This window comes from Nyctereutes procyonoides, unplaced genomic scaffold (assembly GCF_905146905.1).
Source record: "Nyctereutes procyonoides isolate TBG_1078 unplaced genomic scaffold, NYPRO_anot_genome, whole genome shotgun sequence".
Taxonomy (NCBI): Eukaryota; Metazoa; Chordata; class Mammalia; order Carnivora; family Canidae; genus Nyctereutes; species Nyctereutes procyonoides.
The window spans coordinates 6,713,194-6,733,707 of NW_026575125.1; the positions used below are offsets into that span (position 1 = coordinate 6,713,194).

The window sequence follows — 20,514 nt, forward strand, 5'->3', positions numbered from 1 at the left end:
GGTGGCAGCCAGCCCTGAGAACTGGAGATAGCCGACGTGATAAAGGCAGAGAAGAACCTCCTCTCCCGGACACATTCCAGGATCCTAAAGCCTTATCCTGCCCTCCCGAGACCTTTGCTCACCTCCCGGTGTGGCCCCAGGGGGCTTCTGCTTGCATTCCAGATGGGGTCACCCGTGGGGGGGGTGCCTCGGGCCTGATGCCAGCTGGCTTTCCTAACTCGGATTCCTGCCTTGCTGCGCACCGCCCAGCCCGCCCCACCTGCAGCGAACCTCACCCCGTGGGAATCGGGGGACCGGCCGGTACCCGCTCGGCGCAGGGCCCTGGTTGCTGCTTTTTGCTGTAATAAAGTCTGTGTCTCTGACCAAGGCTCTGGTGCTTTCGTCAAGATACATACACGGAGGGACCCCTGGGTGGCTCAGCGGTTTGGCGCTGCCTTTGGCCCAGGCCGTGGTCCTGGGGTCCCGGGATCGAGTACTGCGTCGGGCTCCCCGCAGGGAGCCTGCTTCTCCCTCTGCCTGTGTCTCTGCCTCTCTCTCTGTATCTCTCATGAATAAATAAAATCTTTTAAAAAAAGATATATATAAGTGGAAAAAATATATATATGCTATGCAGGAAAGGCATCCAGGGCGGCGAATGGTTTGAGCTTTGCAAACGTCTTCTCCCCGGCTGTGGCTCGTCGTCCCTCCGTGATATGGTCTATTTGATAGCCATAGGTTAGGGAGGTGTCCAGACTTGCTCTGTATCCTCTTACGGTCCGTCTTTGTAACTGTTCCACGCACGCATGGGCTAACTGTGGTGTGCTGGCTTCTGTGCACGCCCCTGTAGCTCAGGGTAAACCAGGACAGTAACAGTGACTAGCTGGAGCAGGGTGTATCTGTGGGTTGGTTAAAAAAAAAAAAAAAGTGGAACGACAATACTTGACAATAGCCGCATGCAAGAGGGCAGGCGTTCCTGTGAATTAGAATGTTCTGGGCTGTGAGTGTCAGAAACCGTGACTCGGCTGGATCAGACAGTAGGGAGACTTAGAGCCCTTTTAGCAAACCCAGATGTAGCTGTCCTCAACGTTGGTTGAATCTTCAGCTTCGTGATGTCATTATGGACCTAGACTTTTCCATTTCTCTTCCCTACTATCCTTGGTTTAATCAACATGTTGGGAGCAGGACATTTGTAGCAGTTCCAGGTACGTCATCCAAACTCGACAATGTCAAGAGGAAGAGATGAATAATACTGTCCTATGACTCTTTCTTAAAACAAGGGGAGACTTCTCCCAGAAGCCTGCCTACCTGATACATAGCTAGAGTTGGGTCACACTGGTTTTCCTGAAAACAGGACGAACAAGGCAGGAGATAATAAGGTTACTCACGCTGAGTTGATTCTTGGAGCAAGAGAAGGAGTTGGCTTTCCCTTCAAGAGACTTGCTGTGCAGTTCGGGGGTGGCTGCTGAACAATATTCGGACTCTCTCAGGTAGAAAGGAGAGTAGGTGGATGCTGGGTAGGCAACCCAAAGCTCCCGCTATAGGTGACCAAACTCTCAAATTCACCAGTAAAAGCCAAACAATCCAATTAAAAATGAGGCAAAAGCCATGAAGAGGTATTTCACCGAGGAGGATACATAGATGGCACAGACGAGAAAGTGCTCAACATCCCTAGCCATTCGGGAAATACGGATCAAAACCACAGTGAGAAAAAAATAAAATAAAATAAAAAAAACCCACAGTGAGATGCGATTGCACACCCATCAGAAAGCCTGAAATTTTAAAACAGCAACAACAGCAAATGCTGACGAGGATGTGGAGAAACCTGATCACTCTTTTTTTTTTTTTTAAGATTTTATTTATGCATTTGAGAGAGAGTGTGTGCTGGGGGAGGGGCAGAGGGAGAGAGTGTCTTCACCAGACTCCACACTGGGTATGGAGCCCGACTCAGGACTCGATCTTACGACCTTGGGACCCCCACCTGAGCTGAAACTAAGAGTCTGATGCTTAACCGACTTTACCACCAAGGTGCCCCAAACCTGAATGTTCCTACGTTAGCGGTCTGAGTGTAAAATGGTACAGCCACTGGAAAAAACATTTGGGCAGTTTCTTAAAAGGCTAAACATCAAAAAAAAAAAGGGGGGGGGGCTAAACATCCACTTAGCCATACGAAATTCAAATTTCAGAGTCAGAAAAAAATAAAAAAAAACAAATTTCAGAGTCAGTAAAGGCAGTTAGGGTGCACAGCCACATCCATCCACTGACTTTTTTTTTTTTTCATCCACTGACGTTTTACGGGAGTATGTGATACTGTGGCCGCTTTCAAGCTACAGCGGCGGAGACGAGTAGTTGGGACAGACGTACGGCCTGCAGTGACTAAAAGATTTACAGTCTGACCATTTCCAGGAAAGGTTTGCTGACCCTGCCTTAGGTAAAATCAGCCCCCACACAAACACGTGGTGGTTAATCCCGCGATGATGCTCACCATTCCTGAGATCAAATGGGCCACGATGACATCCGACAACACGAATGAATCCCACAAACATAAAGCTGAGAAAAAGAAACCAGATACCCCAGAATACACATGGTACACAGCCTAGTGACAGAAGACTTCAAAGCAGGCCTGACTGACCCACGCTGAGAGGGCTCAGGAGATGGAGACCCCCCAGGGATGGTTCAGCGAGGGGACGAGGCCAGGACACGTGTGTCTCGAGGGCTGATCTGGTGCCAGGGCAGTGGGTGAGTTCACTCCGTAAACATTCGCTGAGGTTTGCACTTAGGATTTACACACCTCCTTGTAGTAAGTTATGCTTCAGTGAAAATGTTAGGGAGGACACAGGGTTGGGGGTGCCGCTGCTTGGCCACATCTGGGAACGGGTGGTTAAACCAAAGCAGGCCCAAATTTCTTCTGTATTTGCTCACCTTCTGTCTCTCAGCCTGTCTTTGCTATCTCAGCTGCCATCAGTTCCTCTCTTTTGTCCCCGCTGAGCTGGGGGAGGGGGGTGACACGGGGACTCCTCTCATGGCAGACCTACTCTGTGAGCAGAGGAAGTAGGCTGCAGGTCTGCGCTTTTGTCCTGGATATTTACCGCCATGCGACAAATCACCTCCAAAATTAATGGCTTAAGTGACAATACTTTATCATTTGTTCATGATTCTGTGGGTCAGGCAGGGCTCAGCTCGGCTCCATGTGGCCTCAGCTGCACTCATGCACCGGGCTGCACAGCCCGCTGACACAGAAGGTTCAGGAAGCCTTAAACTTATCCAGTTGGCTCCCCAGTGTTCCTTGCCACAGAGCTATCCTGGGCTGCCTTGTAGCATAGCGGTCTCGGAGTAATCAGACTCCTTCCACGGTGGCCGGCTTCTGAGAGCAAGACAGCAGAAGGGCCCCTTCTCTCAAGCCTGGGAGTGGAAGCCCTAGCACATCACTTCCACCCAGTTACACTGGTCAGAGTGTAAACAGACCCCCTCCTGATATAAGGATCAGAAGGGCATGTGTGACCTTCTTTAATCCACCCAGAACTTTATCTAGGGTGATAGGACTGGAGTTGGCTGGAGCTTAGCACACTTCCTGGAGCCCTCGGGTGCTAGGGCTCCACTGATTAGAGCAGAAACCTCCCAGCCCCTTCCATGTCACGGGAGACTCCTATAGAAACATCATGTTCCAATCACCCAAGCGCCATTTGCCTTAACTCAATCACAAATATACACATAATTGAGTGATTTAGAGAGAAAACTTGCAGAAAATTTAAATTTTCTTTTTTTTTTTAAATATTTTAATCCTTTACTATTTTTTTTTATTCATAGAGACAGAGAGAGAGAGAGAGAGAGAGAGAGAGAGAGAGAGAGGCAGAGGGAGAAGCAGGCACCATTCAGAGAGCCTGATGTGGGACTCGATCCAGGGTCTCCAGGATCACGCCCTAGGCTGCAGGCGGCGCTAAACCGCTGTGCCACCGGGGCTGCCCAGAAAATTTAAATTTTCATTGAAAACAAATGCTACTGGGTGACGGGCATGAAGGAGGGCATGTGATGTGATGAGCACTGGGTGTTCTATGCAACTGACGAATCACTGACCTCTACCTCTGAAACTAATAATATTCTATATGTTAATTAATTGAGTTTAAATTAAAAAATAATTTTAAAAAATTGGGATTTCACCTTTGGCATCTAAAAGAAGAAGAAGAAGGAGAAGGAGAAGGAGAAAGAAGAAGAAGAAGAAGAAGAAGAAGAAGAAGAAGAAGAAGAAGAAGAAGAAGAAAGAAAGAAAAGAAAAGAAAAGAAAAGAAAAGAAAAGAAAAGAAAAGAAAAGAAAACCGAGTGCAAAAAAAATAAAACTCGGTACTGTGTACTCCATTGAGCAGCAACTCAAGCAGCAGGATATCACCGTGACAGTGATGCTGTCACGAATTCTTCTCTAAACTGATGCTTCCTAAACTGTCAGGAGTGTGGGACTTGCTCGGGGATCTTGTTAAGAAGCCGGTTCTGATTCTGTAGGTCTGGAATGAGGTGCAATGGTGCTGCCCTGTGCACCCCGGAGTCTGACTGTCAGTAAGTTTGGGCACAGTGGAATTCAAACAATCAGAGATCAGGATCTTCCAAAGCACACGGGGGCCGCAAACAGGGTTATTTGGACCCTCCAGCAACACTCCCTAGTTAAAGTAGCACAGAGTTAAGCTGATCCTTTATAAGGAACCTAAACCAGTTGGTTAGGGGTGAAATAATTTATTCAGAAGACAGCCAATCACTCACACACACACACACACACACACACACACACACACACACACACATCTTTAGTGGATGAGCACATGACAAGGGCAGAAAATTAGATTCAGATTATGCAAAAGAACAGAAACATAAGCACCTTGGGAGGAATGCACCTTGAGTCATATCAGACCTTATCAGCTCTAAGCAAGATCTGGAGAGCTGTGTAAGGTTACTGAATTTGGGTGGAATTTATTTGGTAAACAATATTGGTATTTGTTCATATTATTGCCATAGGCTTGCAAAGACGGACTTGTGCTTTTTAAAATGTAAGCACAGTAATTTGTACATTGTACAGCTCTTCAGAAGTGGTGATTACAGCCCTCCAATGTGTGTCTGTGTGCACGCGAGCAAAAACAGATTTACTCCGTTTTACAGATTTAAGAATCAATTTATTTAAGTTACAGGTTCAGGGACGCCTGGGTGGCTCAGGGGTTGAGCACCTGCCTTCAGCTCAGGTCCTGATCCCGGGGTCTTGGGATCAGGTCTGGCATCAGGCCCTGCAGGGAGCCTGGTTCTCCCTCTGCCTGTGTCTCTGCCTCTTTCTCTCTCTGTGTGTCTCTCATGAAGAAATAAATAACATCTTTAAAAAAAAGTTAGAGGTTCAAATGCCTTGTTTACCTTAACCTTCTAAGTTCAGGCTAGAAACCTTATTATTCTTTTTCTTAATTCATTTTTAAGTCAGGTAAACAGTAGCAACCATTTTTAAATACTTGATCCTACTTTCAAACTTAGTTAATTAAATACTGTCATGAATTTGCAAGAACATCTAAAACTTAGTGTGGGAAAAAATAAAATAAATAAATAAATTAAAAAAACTTAGTGTGGGGCACCCGCCTGGCTCCATCAGCGCAGGGTGCAATTCCTGATCTCAGGGCTGTGAGTTCAAACCCCACGTTGAGTGTAGAGGTTACTTAAAATAAAACCTTAAGAAGACAAAAACCAAAAAGGGCCCAAAATACTCCACACAACTTAGTGTACTGCAGTCAGTTTCCTTTTTAATCACTTCAACCCTCTCAATTAACAAATACATTTCCATGTATGCAAATAATTTTTAAGTGAAGCTTAAGTTTTCTTAAAAATGTTCCAATACTGAAAAAGAAAAAAAAAGTTCCAATACTGTAGATAAAATTAGTTTTCAACTAAAATCACAAGTTTAGATTATCTAATTATGCATTTTACAGTGGTTTCCAAGGCTCAGAAAAATCCTTGAAATTTTATAAATGCATAAAACATCAAAGAGGTACAGATTCTTTCTTCACCCCAGATATGAATCCTACAGTTTTGATTCTTTTAAATTTCTGTACTTTACCTAGATTCTCGAGCTCAGAGATTCATCCCCATTACAGGCATAATTAGCACCCCAAGACTGAGGCTGCCTACGCAACCAAGATCCGGGCTGGCCCCTGGCTAGATTCTTGTCAGTGACCCTAATGGGACACGTGAGCCTATTAATGATTGCTTTGTCCACGATGCTGTATTTCATGGGAGGTGGTCCTAAGACCCTGACCCTCAGTTTTTTTCTTCTTTTTTTAAGACTTAATTTTTAAGTCACCTGTACATGCAACATTGGGCTTGAAGTTACAAGCCCGACATCAGGAGTCAAGTGCTCCACCGACTGAGCCAGCCAGGTGCCTCCCGTCCCTTGGTTTTAAGCTGTACCCACTTTGGTGTTTGCTGTGCACCCATGGACATTCGTAAGACTGGCAGCTCGATCCCTTGACTGGATGTTACATTTACGTGGTTCTCACAATATGGACTTTTCTCTCCAGCTCCAAAGACCTTTGCACTTGAGGAATCCTGAGATGTGTAAATACCCTTTTATCTGCTAATAAGACCTTGGGAATCTGTGGAATCTTTCTAGAGGCTTTGATCAGACTGGGTTTGGATTTTAGGGCAGGATTGCCTAAGAAGTGGTGGTGTTTTCTTCCCTAGAGGCACATCAAGTCTGGGCACCTCTCTTTTTGTGATTTCAGCAGGAATGCATGCTTTTTTTGGATATTCCAAATTACATTCAATTTTTAATACCTCACATGGCTCTCTCTGAGCTGTGGTCACTAAATCTGGGGTCATTTTACTGATAAGGTGTGATGTCTATGATGAGCAAACTACTTATTTATTCATTTAACAAATATTTGTCAATGACCTGCTCTCTGTAGATACACAATAGAGAACACAAGGTACTCTTTTCCTTCTGTTACTTCTTGCCCAGAGTTTCTCAACCTCTTGTACTATAGTCCGTGGCCTCTACTCACTGGATTCCAGTAGCACCCACCCGACTCCATGTCTTGACAACCAAAATTGCCAAATATCCCTGGGAAGTAAAATCATCCCTGTTGAGATATGCAGAAAACATACTAGGGTGTCCCGTTTTTTTTTTTTTAAGATTTTATTTATTATTCATGAGACACACACAGAGAGGCAGAGACACAGGCAGAGGGAGAAGCAGGTTCCTAGAGAGGAGTCCGATGCGAGACTCGATCCCAGGACCCCGGGGTCACGCCCTGAGCCGAAGGCAGACGCTCCACCACTGAGCCACCCAGGCGCCCCCATGTCTCTGGTTTTGAACAAAAAAATGTTAAGTCTTTATCAATGTGCAATACCTGGCCTGAATCACATCTGTGGCCGGCAAAATAATGCCCCCCTCGAAGATGTCCAGACACATCTGAATCCCTCAAATCTACGTTTCTTTACATGGCATATGGGACTTTGCAGATGTGGTTAAATTAAGGATCTCGAGATGGGAAGATAATTCTGGATTTTCCAGGTGAGCCCAATGTAATCACAGGGGTCCTCATATAAAGGAAGCAGGAGGTGAGTGCTGGGGAGGGAGGGGTGAGATGTAAGCTGAGGGTAGAAGAAGGACCCAATTGTTGGAAGGGGCCATGAGGCAAAGAATACAGGCAGCCTCTAGATGCTGGAAAAGGTAAGGAAACAGAACCCCCTGGAAGCCCCCAAAAGGAACGAAGTCCTGCCAACGCCTTAATTTTAGCACAATAGACCCATTTCAGACTTCTGATCTCCAGAACCTTAAGAAAATAAATTTCTGTTCTCTCAAGTCACTATATATTTCCAGTAGTTTGTTACAGCAGCTAGAGAAAACTAATCCAATATCCAAAATTCAGATGCCATTGGCTCAGCTGTTTTTATGAAGTTTGGTGGAATTCAAACATTTTTGTTATTACGGAAATTTTAAGCATATATAAGTGACAGAGAACAGTGTAATGAACCTCCTTGACCCACCACTGGCTTCAACAATTATCAACTCCCAATGACCTTGTTTTAAACCCACTCACTCCTGCTCTCCGTCACCTGTATTATTTTTAAACAAATCTTGGATATATCACATTTCCCATAATTATTTCCAAATGCATTTCTAAAATGTATGGACTATTTTAAAAGTAACTGAAATATCATTATCCAACTTAAATAAAAAGATAATAATTCCTTAATATGGTCAACTCTCAAGGAGTGTTCCCATTTCCGGTTGCCTCATAAATATTACAGATGTTTTTTCCAGTTGGCTTATTAATCAGGATTCAAATAGAGCTCACACCATGCTACTGGCTGTTCTGTCTCTTTACTCTCTTTTTCATCCACCGGCTTCCTTTCCATCTCTCTTTTGTTTCCGTCAAAGTGTATTTTTTGAAGAAATAGGCTCATTGGTTGGGTAGAGTTTCCCCAGCTGGGATTTTGCTGGGATAGCATCCCCGAGATGTTAATATATTCCTGTGATGTCTGTATTTTCTGGAAGCTGGTAATCAGGTTTTGATCCGATTCAAGTTTGACTTTTTGGCAAGACTGCATCATGGGCGGTGTGTTCTTCCACGGAAGCGAGGCCGGTCAGGCCAGCTATCTTTTTGTGATCACAGCAGCCATCGAAGCTCAACGCCAGGATGTAGTCAATCCGTGGGGTGGGCAGGGGCTTCATTCAGATTCTGGTTCCATCACTCCTACTGCGGGATTAGCTGAACGTTTTCACAGAGAGGCGCTTCTCGTATTTACAGATCGGACACCCGGTGGCCCAGGGTAGTTCTGAGCTTTGGGCAGCACACGACGGCAAATGCGGACATTCCTGGCTTGCTCCTGGTCCCCACTGGATGTCAGCCACTTCTGCTTATGGAATGGGGTCTTGGAGCTGAGTGTGGCATACCTGGGGCTCCTGGGTTTGGTGGGATTTCGGCGGGCTGTCGTGGTGGGTTTCTGTTTTCTGGGATTTCCTGGCATCGGTTGGGACTCTGTGGACAGAGTTTTATCGATTCTTGTCTCCATGAAGCAAACAGCAGAAGCCTGGGGACAAATTTCTGGGCATATTAATTTTCTGGGGCTGCAGTAACATAGTACCATAGACTGGGTGGCTTAAAATAGCTGAAATTTCTTCTCCCACTGTTCTGGAGGCTAGAAGTCTGCAACCAAGGTGTGGGCAGGACCATACTCCCTCCGAAGGCTCTGGGGGAGCATCTGTTCTGTGTCTTTCTCCTAGCTTCCAGTGTCGCTGGCAATCTTTGGCATTGATTGGCTTGTAGATGCATCACTCCAATCTCTGCCTCCTTCATCACATGGCCTTCTCCCTGTGTGTCTGTGTCTTTTCTTCTAAGGACACCAGTCATATTGGGTTAAGGGCTCACTCATCACCGATATGACTTCATCTTAATTTAACTAATTCTATCTGACCCTATTTCCAAATAAGGGCACGTTCACAGGTACCAGGCAGAGGCTTGAACCTATCTTTGGGGGGACATAATTCAACCCACAACACCAGGGCACCCAGGGCGTAGGAGCAGTGGACGTTCTTCTTGCCAGCAATATCCTGCTGACCTTGGGGAAGTAATCGGCCTGGCAGAGAAGCCTTGGGGAACAAATGGTTTGATTTGCAGGGACAGGGTCTCTTTCCCCAAAACAATCTTCTGTGCTATCACTGAAAATTGCTGTCCCTGCAGAATATTCGAAGGACACGGCAACCAGAAGTCAGAGGCTGGACAGGGCCCTGTGCTCCAGAGGACTTGTGCTAGATTTGATGCTCTACTGTCACCATGTTGAAATTCTTCATTCTTTTTTTTTAAACAAGGCACCTGCTATGGTCTGAATGTTTGTGTGCCTCCCGAATTCAGATGTTGGAATCCTAACCACTGATGTGATGGCATTAGGAAGTGGAGTCTTTGGGAGGTATGTACGTCATGGTGGTGGAGTCTCTTCAATGGGATTGATGTTCTTTTATTTATTTATTTTTTACAAGATTTTATTTATTCATTTGTGAGAGAGAGAGAGAGAGAGAGGGAGAGAGCGAGAGAGAGAGAGTGAGAGAGAGCGAGCACACCAGCAGGGGAGAGGGCCAGAGGGAGAGGGAGAAGCAGACTCCCCGCTGAGCAGGGAGCCCAACTCAGGGCTCGATCCCAAGACCTTGAGATTGTGACCTGAGCGTAAGGCAGACACCTAATAGACTGAGGAACCGGGCGCCCCAGGGTTAATGTTCTTTTAAAAGAGACCTCCCAGAGTCCCCTCACCCCTTCTGCCACAGCAGGAGACAGAGATCCAGAAGGCCCTTCCCCAACCGTGCTGGCGTCCTGATCTTGGACTTCCCAGCCTCCAGAACTGTAAGGAACGAATTTCTGTTGCTTATGAGCCACTCAGTCTGCTGGTCTTTTGTGAAAGCAGTCTGAACGGAGTAAGACAGGGTCCCATGTTCCCAATGCGCACCACAAAACACACACCACAGATCATGTGGCCAGTTCTGGGCAGGGACACCAGGTGAGGAGAGGCATGGAAAGCGAGGCAAAAATCAAACGTTGTTTACAGCGTAATTGGCTTGGGGCTGGCTTTCTGCCCATTTCTTCCTCTGTGCCAGGGAAGTCTGGCTGAACTTCGCGGAGACTCGGTCTGAAGTTGAGTGACAGACCCGGCTCTTAAATGTGCTGATCACGCAGAGCAAGTGTGAACGTGGCTGTGATCATACTTTGCTCAGTGACTGGAGTAGGGCTTGGCACTTTTTTTTTAGATGTATTTATTTATTTGGGAGAGAAAGGGCAGGGGGAACAGAGAAAGCACCGAGGCAGAGGCAGAGGCAGAGGGAGAAGCAGACTCCCCTGCTGAGCAGAGAGCCCCGATCCCAGGACCCGAGACCACGACCTGAGCCGAGGGCCGACTTCACCGACTGAGCCCGCCAGGCATCCTGGGCTTGGCACCTCTTAAATGATAAATAACCCCCTGTTGGTTACGAAGTGAGGAGAACCTTAGGCAGATGGCTCTTTGAGTGGACATTCTGAAATGGTTCACCGCCAGCCCCGTGGCGGCCCCCGTCGAGCGTGTAGCCCGGCTGCGGAGGGTCCGGGCTGGGCCTTCCAGCAAGCTCCCGGGGCTTGCCGCCCGGAGACCCCCTCGGGGAGCAGGAAGGGCTGCAGACACACGCAGCGACTGGTTAGAGAGTCGGAAGAGTGACTGGTAATTTATGTGTTGACCTGACCGCACCGTCGGGTGCCCGGATATTTGGTCAAACGTTATTCCAGGTGCTTCTGCGAGGTGGCTCCCGGCTGAGACGAACGTTTGAAGCAACAGACTGAGGAAAGCAGCTGTAGGCGGGCCTCATCCGATTCCCGAAGGCCTGAACAAAGCAGAAAGAGGGACTCCCCGCGAGTAAGAGGAACCCCTCTGGGCTGACGTGTGAGCCAGGGCGTCGCTTTTCCTGCCCTTGCACTTGAGCCCGCCCGTCAGCTCTTCCTGAGGCCCGAGCCCGCGGGTGCCCCCCTGGTCTCCGGGGCCCCAGCTCGCCCCCTGCACACCTTGGGGCTCGTCAGCAGGCTGCTTACGATGACCCTCTCTAGCCACCTTTCTCCTGTCGGTTCTGCGCCTCCGGAGACCCCCGAGGAACACAGAGGTCAGACGGGAAGGCCAGGCCGAGCTTGCACCCGAGGGCAGGGGCTTTCGCGGTGGCCAGATCGCGTCGCACGGGGGCCTCGCAGTCTCGGAGCCTTGGTTTCCCCACCGTGAGGCCTAGGCAGCGCCACGTCGGCCTACGTGACACATGCGCCACGGGGCTCTCAGACCGAGGGGCCGTCCTGTGCACTCTGCGATGCGGGCAGCCTCTCTGGCTTCTGCCCCCTGCGTGCCCGGGGCACCCTCCTCCCAGAGCCGCCCCCGACACTGCCACCTGTCCTCCGAGGGCCACGATCGTCCCTGGCTGAGAGGCGCTGACGCGTAGCAACCACCGCGTGCACTTGCAGGATCGCGGCTCCAGGATCCAGCGAGGTTAGCTGCGTTCCAAAGCCGGTCCATCCACGCCACAGAAGACGCTAAGTCGTAACACTAGTGTTGTCAAATGGAAAAATAAACGGTTCACGACCCAGAGGCTGTTCCTTTCCGTGTTGCATAAATCCTCCTTCGTGTTTCTGTAAGCGGGAGACGTCCAAGCTGCTCGGCTTGGCTCATAAGGCAGAGGTCTGCAGTTTAAGAATCTGTTTTTCCAAATACACAGGGGACCGGAGTCCTAATCCTGAACCAGAGGGCCCAGCCAGGAGGACGCATCTTATAGTATGCTGGCTCAGGGCGGCTGCGTCTTCCGAAAATTATGGCCTGCTCGGAATACATTTTCGGTTTACTCGTTAGCATTTTGTTGAACATAACCCATGGGTTGGGAAGGAGAAAAAGTAAAAATGTAGCCTTGGGAGGGGAGACTCGGAGAGGAAGGAAGTGGGTGGTTTGGAGCATTCTAAGTTTGGGAGAGAAATTGGGCTGACGTTTTTTTAAATCTGAATTTTAATAACTCAGGTACGAAAGGAGTCCGCCTCCAGCCTGACAGCCACGACCAACTCTGAGAACATTCTGGGAGCTGACACAGGGCAGAAAAATGCACTCAATTGGACCAGACACAGGCTGCCGGGCTCATCCACGCAGCTGACTTTTCCGGAATACCCTGCACGTTTTTGGAGTGGAAGATGAGGAAATGGGAAAAACCTGAATCTCCAAACCGGCTGCATCGACCCATTTGAGAAAAGCGCTGTCAGGCTCTCAGTCCACACTCAAAATCTAAACAACTTCTGATCACAAGTCAAATAAGTGTCTGAAGTTAAAGACATAAAGCCACAAAGTAGAGCACCAGGGAATAACCCCACCCTGTCCCCATTCCGGTCCCCCGAGCCTGCCGAGGGGTTCCAGGGTAGGGATTTTGGGATTTCTTTCTTCCTTTGCTGTCCTGGAACCGGCAAGACAGGAATTAGCAGGAACTACATCCAATCTCCTCCACAGCTTGTGCATTTGCATTATTTAAATATATGGGAAGTGCCCATAATTGAGTAATTATTCTAGCATTTAAAGAATGCCAAACAATGAGCCATTTCTTCTTCAGACCCAATCCGGCCCACTTCCGGTTTCCTCTCAGTACAATGTGCAGAATTAGCCAATGTGTCATTTCCTAGAACACTTGATCGTTTATACAAGTAAGCAAGACTCCTTTGGCAGTCTTTATTTCTCTCATTTTAGACCCGATGATTGTGGCCTTCATGGTACTCCCTCTTCTAGAAGCTTCTCAAGCATCGAATGCGTATAGATGCAATGTTGTACCTTCTCCTCTAAAATCAAGATTATCCTTTGGGAAGAGGGTTGGTGGGAGAAGGTGGAATGTCACGGGAAGGGTAAAAATCTTCAAACTCTGCGTTTGCTCGTCTGGCATGCAAAGAGTGTGCTGGTTTTGCCCCTTAACAAGCATTTTAAAAAAATAAAAATAATAAAAAAAAAACAAAAAAAAACCAAGCATTTTAAAGAAAATATTATTGCAAGCTATATTGAGGGCATTTTAACCGTTTCAGAAAAGGGATTTCCCAGAAGGTCGGTGCAGTGAACAAGTGTTTGTGCCTTCATCACCCAGAGCCTAAGTGGATTTTTCCTGAGCGGTTTTTCCATCCGAAATCTCGGGGAGAGGATAGATCACTGCAATGTTTGTACTTCTGTTGTTGGCAAGGCTGTGGTTTTAATACAGAGGCAAAAAGGAATGCATAATTGTGCATTCAGCTCAGACCAAAGACTTCTTCTGCTACAGTGTCCGGTGTGTGCCTATGTTTTTAGTTCCACATGGAAAGCCCCACTTGACTGTAAGAAAGACGGGCCTTCTTCTCGCCGACAATTACCACGGGCTACAAGACTTCCCAATTCACCGCGGTGCTGGGGAGGCCGCACTCCCTTTCTCGACCACCCCACCGCCTTCTCTTCGTTGTTGTTGTTGTTGTTATTTATTTATTTATTCATGAGAGATGCAGGAGAGAGGCAGAGACGCAGGCAGAGGGAGAAGCAGGCCCCCCGTGGGGAGCCCCATGTGGGACTCACCCCGGGACTCCAGGCTCCTGCCGGGGGCCGAAGGTGTCACTAAACCGCTGAGCTGTCTCACCGCCTTCCCTGCCAACCCAGCTCCCTGCACAGGTCTGCAGGGACGCCCAGAGGCCAGGCAGATCTTCCAAGTCAGAAAGGATTAACGAAGCTGTCAACAGGCCTCAGGCACCCCAAGTTCTGGCCTCTTCCATTAGTTAGCTCATTTTAGGAAGAAAAAGGCAGCAGGCCTGCTGTGCTTCTCTGAGTCAGAGAGGTCCAGGGGCCACGAGTGGGCATGTGGCTAAAGCTTTTTCAGTGAGGGTGTCCCATCTGTCTTCACTGGCACGCCATGTCCCCCTATTTCTGAACTCTCCTCTAATGTGCACACGGAATTAGGAATATCTGCAGACGTTGTCACGATGATCAAATGATTTATATTTGCTCAGTGCTCGGCAGACAGCAAGCGCGGGGAACCCTCATAGGTCAGGCTCCCCAGAAACAGTGCCGGAGGTGGCCGTGGTCAAGCGAGTGCCGGACTGGGGGTGTGCTCACCGAAGGGGGTGTGGAGGTGGGTAGGGTGGGGGGCAGCTAGCAAAGCCATGGCAGCCCATGGGGAGCTCTGGAGTGTGGCCCACTGGAGTCTGTCCCACAAAGGCAAGAGGACGGGCTGTCCCGCAGCAGAATCAGTCCCTGGGGGGGGGGGGGGCATAACCTCTTAGAAGTCTGTCAGCCAAGGGTGATCCTCCAAGAAGGCTGTGCACCCCAGCCAAGGAAATCTGGGTGGGATGCCGCATCTGCTATCAACATCAAGTATTGGGTGCCAGCAGCTCCAGGTGCCAAGGGGACAGGGCTCAGAACTTGGGAACCTGGAGACCTGAGCCTCAGTTTCCTCATCTCAGGTGTCTTCCTTGGAGTCTCACGGGCCTCCTGCATCCTCAGTTTGGGGATGAACCTGAGTTTCATTTGTAGACAAATCACAGTCGTAAGTGCTTATTTCTTTGTGGCATGGGGGGTGCATAGACTCAGTCCTGCTCTCTGCAGCGTGCCAACACCTTGCACAGCGCTCGTAAGCAGTAGGTCTGTAGCACAGTCCCAACGGGTACCTAAAGTCTCCCGTCCTCAGGGAAAGCCCATCCATGCTTGCCTCTCAGCTCCCACCTGGGTGTGGTCCCCCCACCCCTTACTCTTTACCTGATACTCTCTCTTCTTGCCTTTCCTTGTAGGAGTCCTTTGATGTGTGGGTGTGTTCTCTCTCCGTAGGGGCTGCTTCACTCTAACACACTCCAGCCCGATTCAGGGCAGGTTCCAGCGACAGTACCCAGGTCTGTGAAATTCTGGAAGGACAAGATGCCTGGGAGGGTGGACCTGCAGCTTCAGCCTGGCCATGCTAGGTGGCAAAGTGACTTCGGGGTGGGCAGGAAGAGAGAGGAAAGGCAGCGGCAGCCCCCTTGGCAGTAACTCATGCCAACCAGAAAGGATGACGTCAGAGCGGGGATACTTGGCACTTGGGCATCCCCTGGAATGTGCGAGATCAGGAAGTATTAGCCTTTTTGTTACTCTCCCTACCTTTCCCTGGGACATTTAATAACCATTCACGTTTAACTAAAAGGACTCTAGTGGTGGAATTTCCGGCATATAATTTTGGGTGGGGGCAGACACTTGGGGGGAATAAGGAAGTTCCTGTGTTGTGGTGGGAGGAGGGGAGGAAAGACCTTCCTTAGGTATGTCCCAGTGAGCGGTCTCCAAGAACATTTCCCCCTTATGAAAGTAATATTATCATTTTACAAACAATTTGGAGGGTAAATAATTTTTAAAAAGCCACCTCACTGAAGGAACGCAAACTAGTTTTGGAAGGTTTTCCTTCAGTGTCTTCTCTCTATCTAGATTTGGATCACACTGACTTTTTACTAGCTGTTTTTATATCACCGTAACAGTGTTTTAAAACCTTCCTGATAACTTTCCTGCATTTCCTGGCTTTAAGTCTCGTGGCCAGGGAACTGGAGTAGTTAAGTAGCTGGGACACTTGGAGCAAGAGAGAGCCCCAAAGTTGGGACTTCAGTTTCTCCAGCTTGTGACGCGAGTGGAACATAACGTATCATCAGATTTTAGGGGTTGACACAGCTTCCTCCCCAGCAGTGGTCAGCTTGAGTCTCTGCTCAAACTATCAGATCCTTCAGTCTGGAAGGTGGAAGAGCTTAAGGCAGGTCAGGGGGCCTGGCCCAGAGCGGGGACTGCGGATCAGCCCTTCTGGGGCTCTCCTGGCGGGGATGCCTAAGTGGCCACCCGTCCAGCTCTCGGTTACAGGTGTGTCGCCCCAGCTCCACCCAAGATGACTGGCCACGGGCTCCCCCTCGGCCTCCCCTCCGGGGCTTTACCCGGCTTCGCGGGACCATCTTGGCTATTCGGGAGACCCAAGGCGCAGTCCCCCCCACAGTGGGCAGAGGGGCTCTGGAAGCCTGGGGGTGGGTAAAGCGAAGTGACCGCCCTCTCCCCCGGGAATTGTTCGCGTCCCCGGAGTGAGCCCCAGGCGGGCCGCGCCTGCAGCTCGGGTGGGGTGCCGTCTTCCCGGCCCCCCTTCCTCTCCGCGGTGGCCCGGGGGCGGACGGACGCGGCTGCGCCCATCCTGGCCCCCGCGCGGTTTCCCGGCGAGGCCGGAGGAGGGAGGTGATGGAGTGGGAAGAGGGAGGAGCGAGCGGAGCAGGAGCGGGAGGAGGAGCTGCAGCGGCTGGGGGACGAGGGAGCCTCCGGTCGGGGAGCCGGGGGGCAGCAGCAGGAGGGGGCGGGGGCTCGGGTTGGGGAGACGGTGGCCCGGGAGCCCCGGGGGAGCCTGGAGGCGGAGCAGCGGAGGGAGACGGCGGACCCGGCGGCGGGAGCCGGCGCCGCAGGCCGGGGGACGGGGCGGAGGGGCGGGGCCGCGGGCGGGGCGGGGCCTGCGTGCGCCCCGCCCCTCCCGACCCGGCCGCGCCGAGGAACGAAGATGGCCGGGCGCGCCGCGGGAATCGAGGGGCCGCCGGCAGCGGCGGCGGCGGCGACTCCGGGGCTGTGACTCCACGCGTGGCGGCGATCCGAACGACCCGGACGGGCGGGCGGGCAGCGCGGGCGGCGACGCGCAGGGTCGGACGGGCGGCGGGCGGGCGCCGGTGCGCGGGCGCCGGGCGGAGGATGCACCGGGCGCGGCGGGCGGCTCCCCGCGGCCGCCCCCGCGCCCCGGGCGCCGGGCCTTAGTGCTGGCGGAGGACGCGGCGCGCGCGGGGCGGCCGGGCGGCGGCGGCGGCGGCGGGGCCCGAGCGGTCATGCCGTGGTTAAGCGGCGGCCGGCGGCGGCGGCGGGGAGAGCCGCGGGAGGCCCCGCGGGAGCCGCCGCCACCCGCGCAGCCCCCTCGGGAGCAGCCGCCGTCCGCGCCCCCTGCCGCGGCCCCCGCGCCCCCCGCGCCCTCTGCGCCGCCGCCGCCGCGGGCCCGGGAGAGCGCGGAGCTGCCACTGCCCGCCGGTTGGGAGGAGGCGCGCGACTACGACGGCCGCGTCTTCTACATCGACCACAACACGCGCCAGACGTCGTGGATCGACCCCCGCGACCGGTAAGAGCGGGGGTGCGGGCCGCGGCCGGGGTCCCGGCGCTCCATCCCTCAGGCTCTCGGAGGGGATCCAGGACGCCGGCAGGCCTCCGGGTCTGGGCGCAGATCGCGTGTCTTCGGGGGGCCCCGGGCGAGGATCTGGGCGCTCCACGCCCCCACCCAGAGGCCTTGGACGAGGTTCGAGGCGCCCGGTCTCCGGCCTCGAGCCCCCGGAGTGCGGAGCCCCGGCCGCCTCCCGGCCCCCGCTGCGGGGCCGACACAGTGACTTGGTTCCCTCACGTCACCCGCTGACCGGCGCCTGGAAGCTGGTCGCCTGGAATTTCCTCCCCCGGAGCTGACGGATGGCCCTCTTTTCCTTTTTCCGCCGCGGCCTCGCCCATCCCCGCCGGGCCTCGGCCGCCCACCGCCCCCGGCCCCGGGGTGGCCAGATGAGCTGTCATCTTGGAGCATAAACGTGCGCTCCAGCTTCGTGGTGTGGGTTCCTTGTCTGGCGGGCTCAGCCTACTTTCCATCCAAACACTGGTGCCAGATGGGCCACTCAGGGATTCCCAGTTCTCTTGGAATCGGGACACTCTGCTCCCAGACTATGATGGTTGCTCTTTAGCGCCTTAAAAATTGAGTTGAAATTCTGATTGAAATCGCCTTGTGTACTGCAGCCAGAATGCAATATGATTAGACCCATATGCTTTTGCAGTAAACGAAAAACAAGAGCTGAATTTCAGGTTTCCTTTTTGTGCAAGATGTGAACAAGGGCACTAAGTTGTCTTATTATTTATGTGACTATACCATGGAGTGAAACATGGATTCTTCTAAAAGCACTACCACATTGCATTTGATTAAGTTCATGTAATGATGCTTTTCCTTAACTTTCTGTGTGATTGCTAGTTTCAGTGGTTCTGCTCTTTTGGAGAGGTGCTTTTGTGTGTGTGTGTGTGTGTGTGTGTGTGTGAGTGTCTGTGCACGCTCGCACCGCGTAATTGGGAATTCTGTTGAAACTAAGTGTTTCTAGTGGTTACCTGATACCTTGTCCTACCTGCAGCAACTTCTCTCTGCACTAGGCCGGGGTGCTAGAAAGGAAATACTGCAGGCTTCTCAATGATTTTAAGACTCAGGACAGGCTCAGTGTGATGACATTGCTCCTGCTTCCTCCTTACCTGCAAAGGAAAGGCAGTGCTGCATGGCACTGGCGTTTGAAAATAAACTTTGGAGGAGGGAAGCTGTTGCATTATTGTTTGAAGAATCTCTCTGGGTTCAGATAGGGAAAAACAAAACAGCAAAATGAGCGTGTTTCCCTAACATCCTCCCTGAACACAGCAAACTTCTGGACTCAGAAACTTAGGTAAATCCTAGCACACTTTTATGGGTTAAAAAGATGCTTAGTTATTTTGAAAATCAGGTGAGATCATATAATAATTTTACCAAAGGCTAGAGCCACAGCTGTTTGATGAAGTCTTGGATGGTTCTGGAATTGGTGGAACTGCTTGGAATGTAGTGCCCTTTTATGCTGTATGTCTGCTAAAAACCCAAACAACTGGAAAATGAACCAATTAAAAATACTGTTTGGCTTAGAAAAGGCTAAGAAAAGGTTCATTTTATGAGGGTAATATAAAACAGTTGTGGCTACATTGGAGTGGGGATTCAAGATGAAAAATATAAACGTGCAAATTTCCATTTTAATGGTATGACCCAGGACATAGGTGAGCAGACCCTACAGGAGTCAGCTTGTAGTCTTCCTTTCTCTGTGTTTCATACACATTTCCTATGTTCTTTTTTCCAGAAATCTGTTTGTTACTGAATGACATTTTCACCCTTTGCAGGCATCACTTATATTATAGATTTTTTTAAAGTCCCGTTTCTAGTGCTAAAAGTGTCAATTGAGTGAGTAAAAGTGCATAGTTTACATTTTTTTGTAAAGTAAAAACATGTGTATACTTTTATGAGACATTGTTTTTATAGTGAGTGAAAATTCAGCAGGGGATAGCTTGCACTTCAGCTCCCATAATACCTTGCCCGAAATATGTATGGAATGTTCAGCAAGCCACAAACATTTAAGTGGAGTCTACCGAAGGGTGTAAATGGCTATGGTGTAATAGCCATTCTTCTTCCTCTTTCAAAACAGAACCCTGCCGTTTTTTATGGGTGACTGATTATCCTTTAAAGTTGTAATTGATTTTTATCATATGGAAAAAAACTTTGTCAGAGCACATTTTCTCCATGTGCATCTGACAGTTAAAGTCCTTTTTGAGTTGTGTTTGATTCGCGCAAGTGGAAGACGGTGTTCAATGATTTTCTCCAAACAGCTTCCAAATAGAGAACTGACAGGATAGTAGCAAATAAATAGGCTTTTAAAGAAAATGAAATTATGAAGGAATAAATGAATGTAGTAGGTGTGGTGAAAATTGATGCTGACTTAAAACGTTATTTCACATACAATTTAGTAAAAACTGTCATAGTGTAAGATGAGGCCCTGTAAACACAGTAACTGAGGGCCAAGGGTTGTAGATAATCTCTTCTAGAGTTTTATAGTAATTCCCTTCAATGTTGTGTGTAATAGCATTTGATATTGGCAGCTTCAGGGTGTGTGGGTGAATTACTGTAGTTGTAATTTCTTTTTCAAGTCACAACCAAAAAGTTGCAAGCCTGAGGAAATAATCTTTACAGATGTGGCTACAGATGTATAAAAAAATCTCAGTGTTTTCAAAATGGAATTTTCTGGGTTTGATTTTGAACCCTCCTTAGGCTTAAATTCACTATCTCCGCAGATCAGTATTGTCTGTATAGTTTTCATTCTTTGCTGCGAATTGTATCCAAAGACCTTGTTAAAAAATATAAAGTTAATTGATCGTTTCTATGGCTGGCAGTTTCTGTGGGTGAGTCTTGCCTGGTTCACATTGGTCACACGTATG

General features: G+C 49.9%; 1 protein-coding gene across 1 annotated transcript in view; it reads left to right on the top strand.

The window, feature by feature from the left end:
* The first annotated feature begins 17,304 nt into the window (after window positions 1-17,304).
* WWC3 (WWC family member 3) overlaps window positions 17,305-20,514 on the top strand; it is a 118,976-nt gene continuing 115,766 nt past the window's right edge. The window contains exon 1 of the mRNA XM_055338204.1: window positions 17,305-17,611. Coding sequence (XP_055194179.1) covers window positions 17,328-17,611 — 284 coding nt within the window. The 5' untranslated portion in view covers window positions 17,305-17,327. The remainder of the gene's footprint in view (window positions 17,612-20,514) is intronic.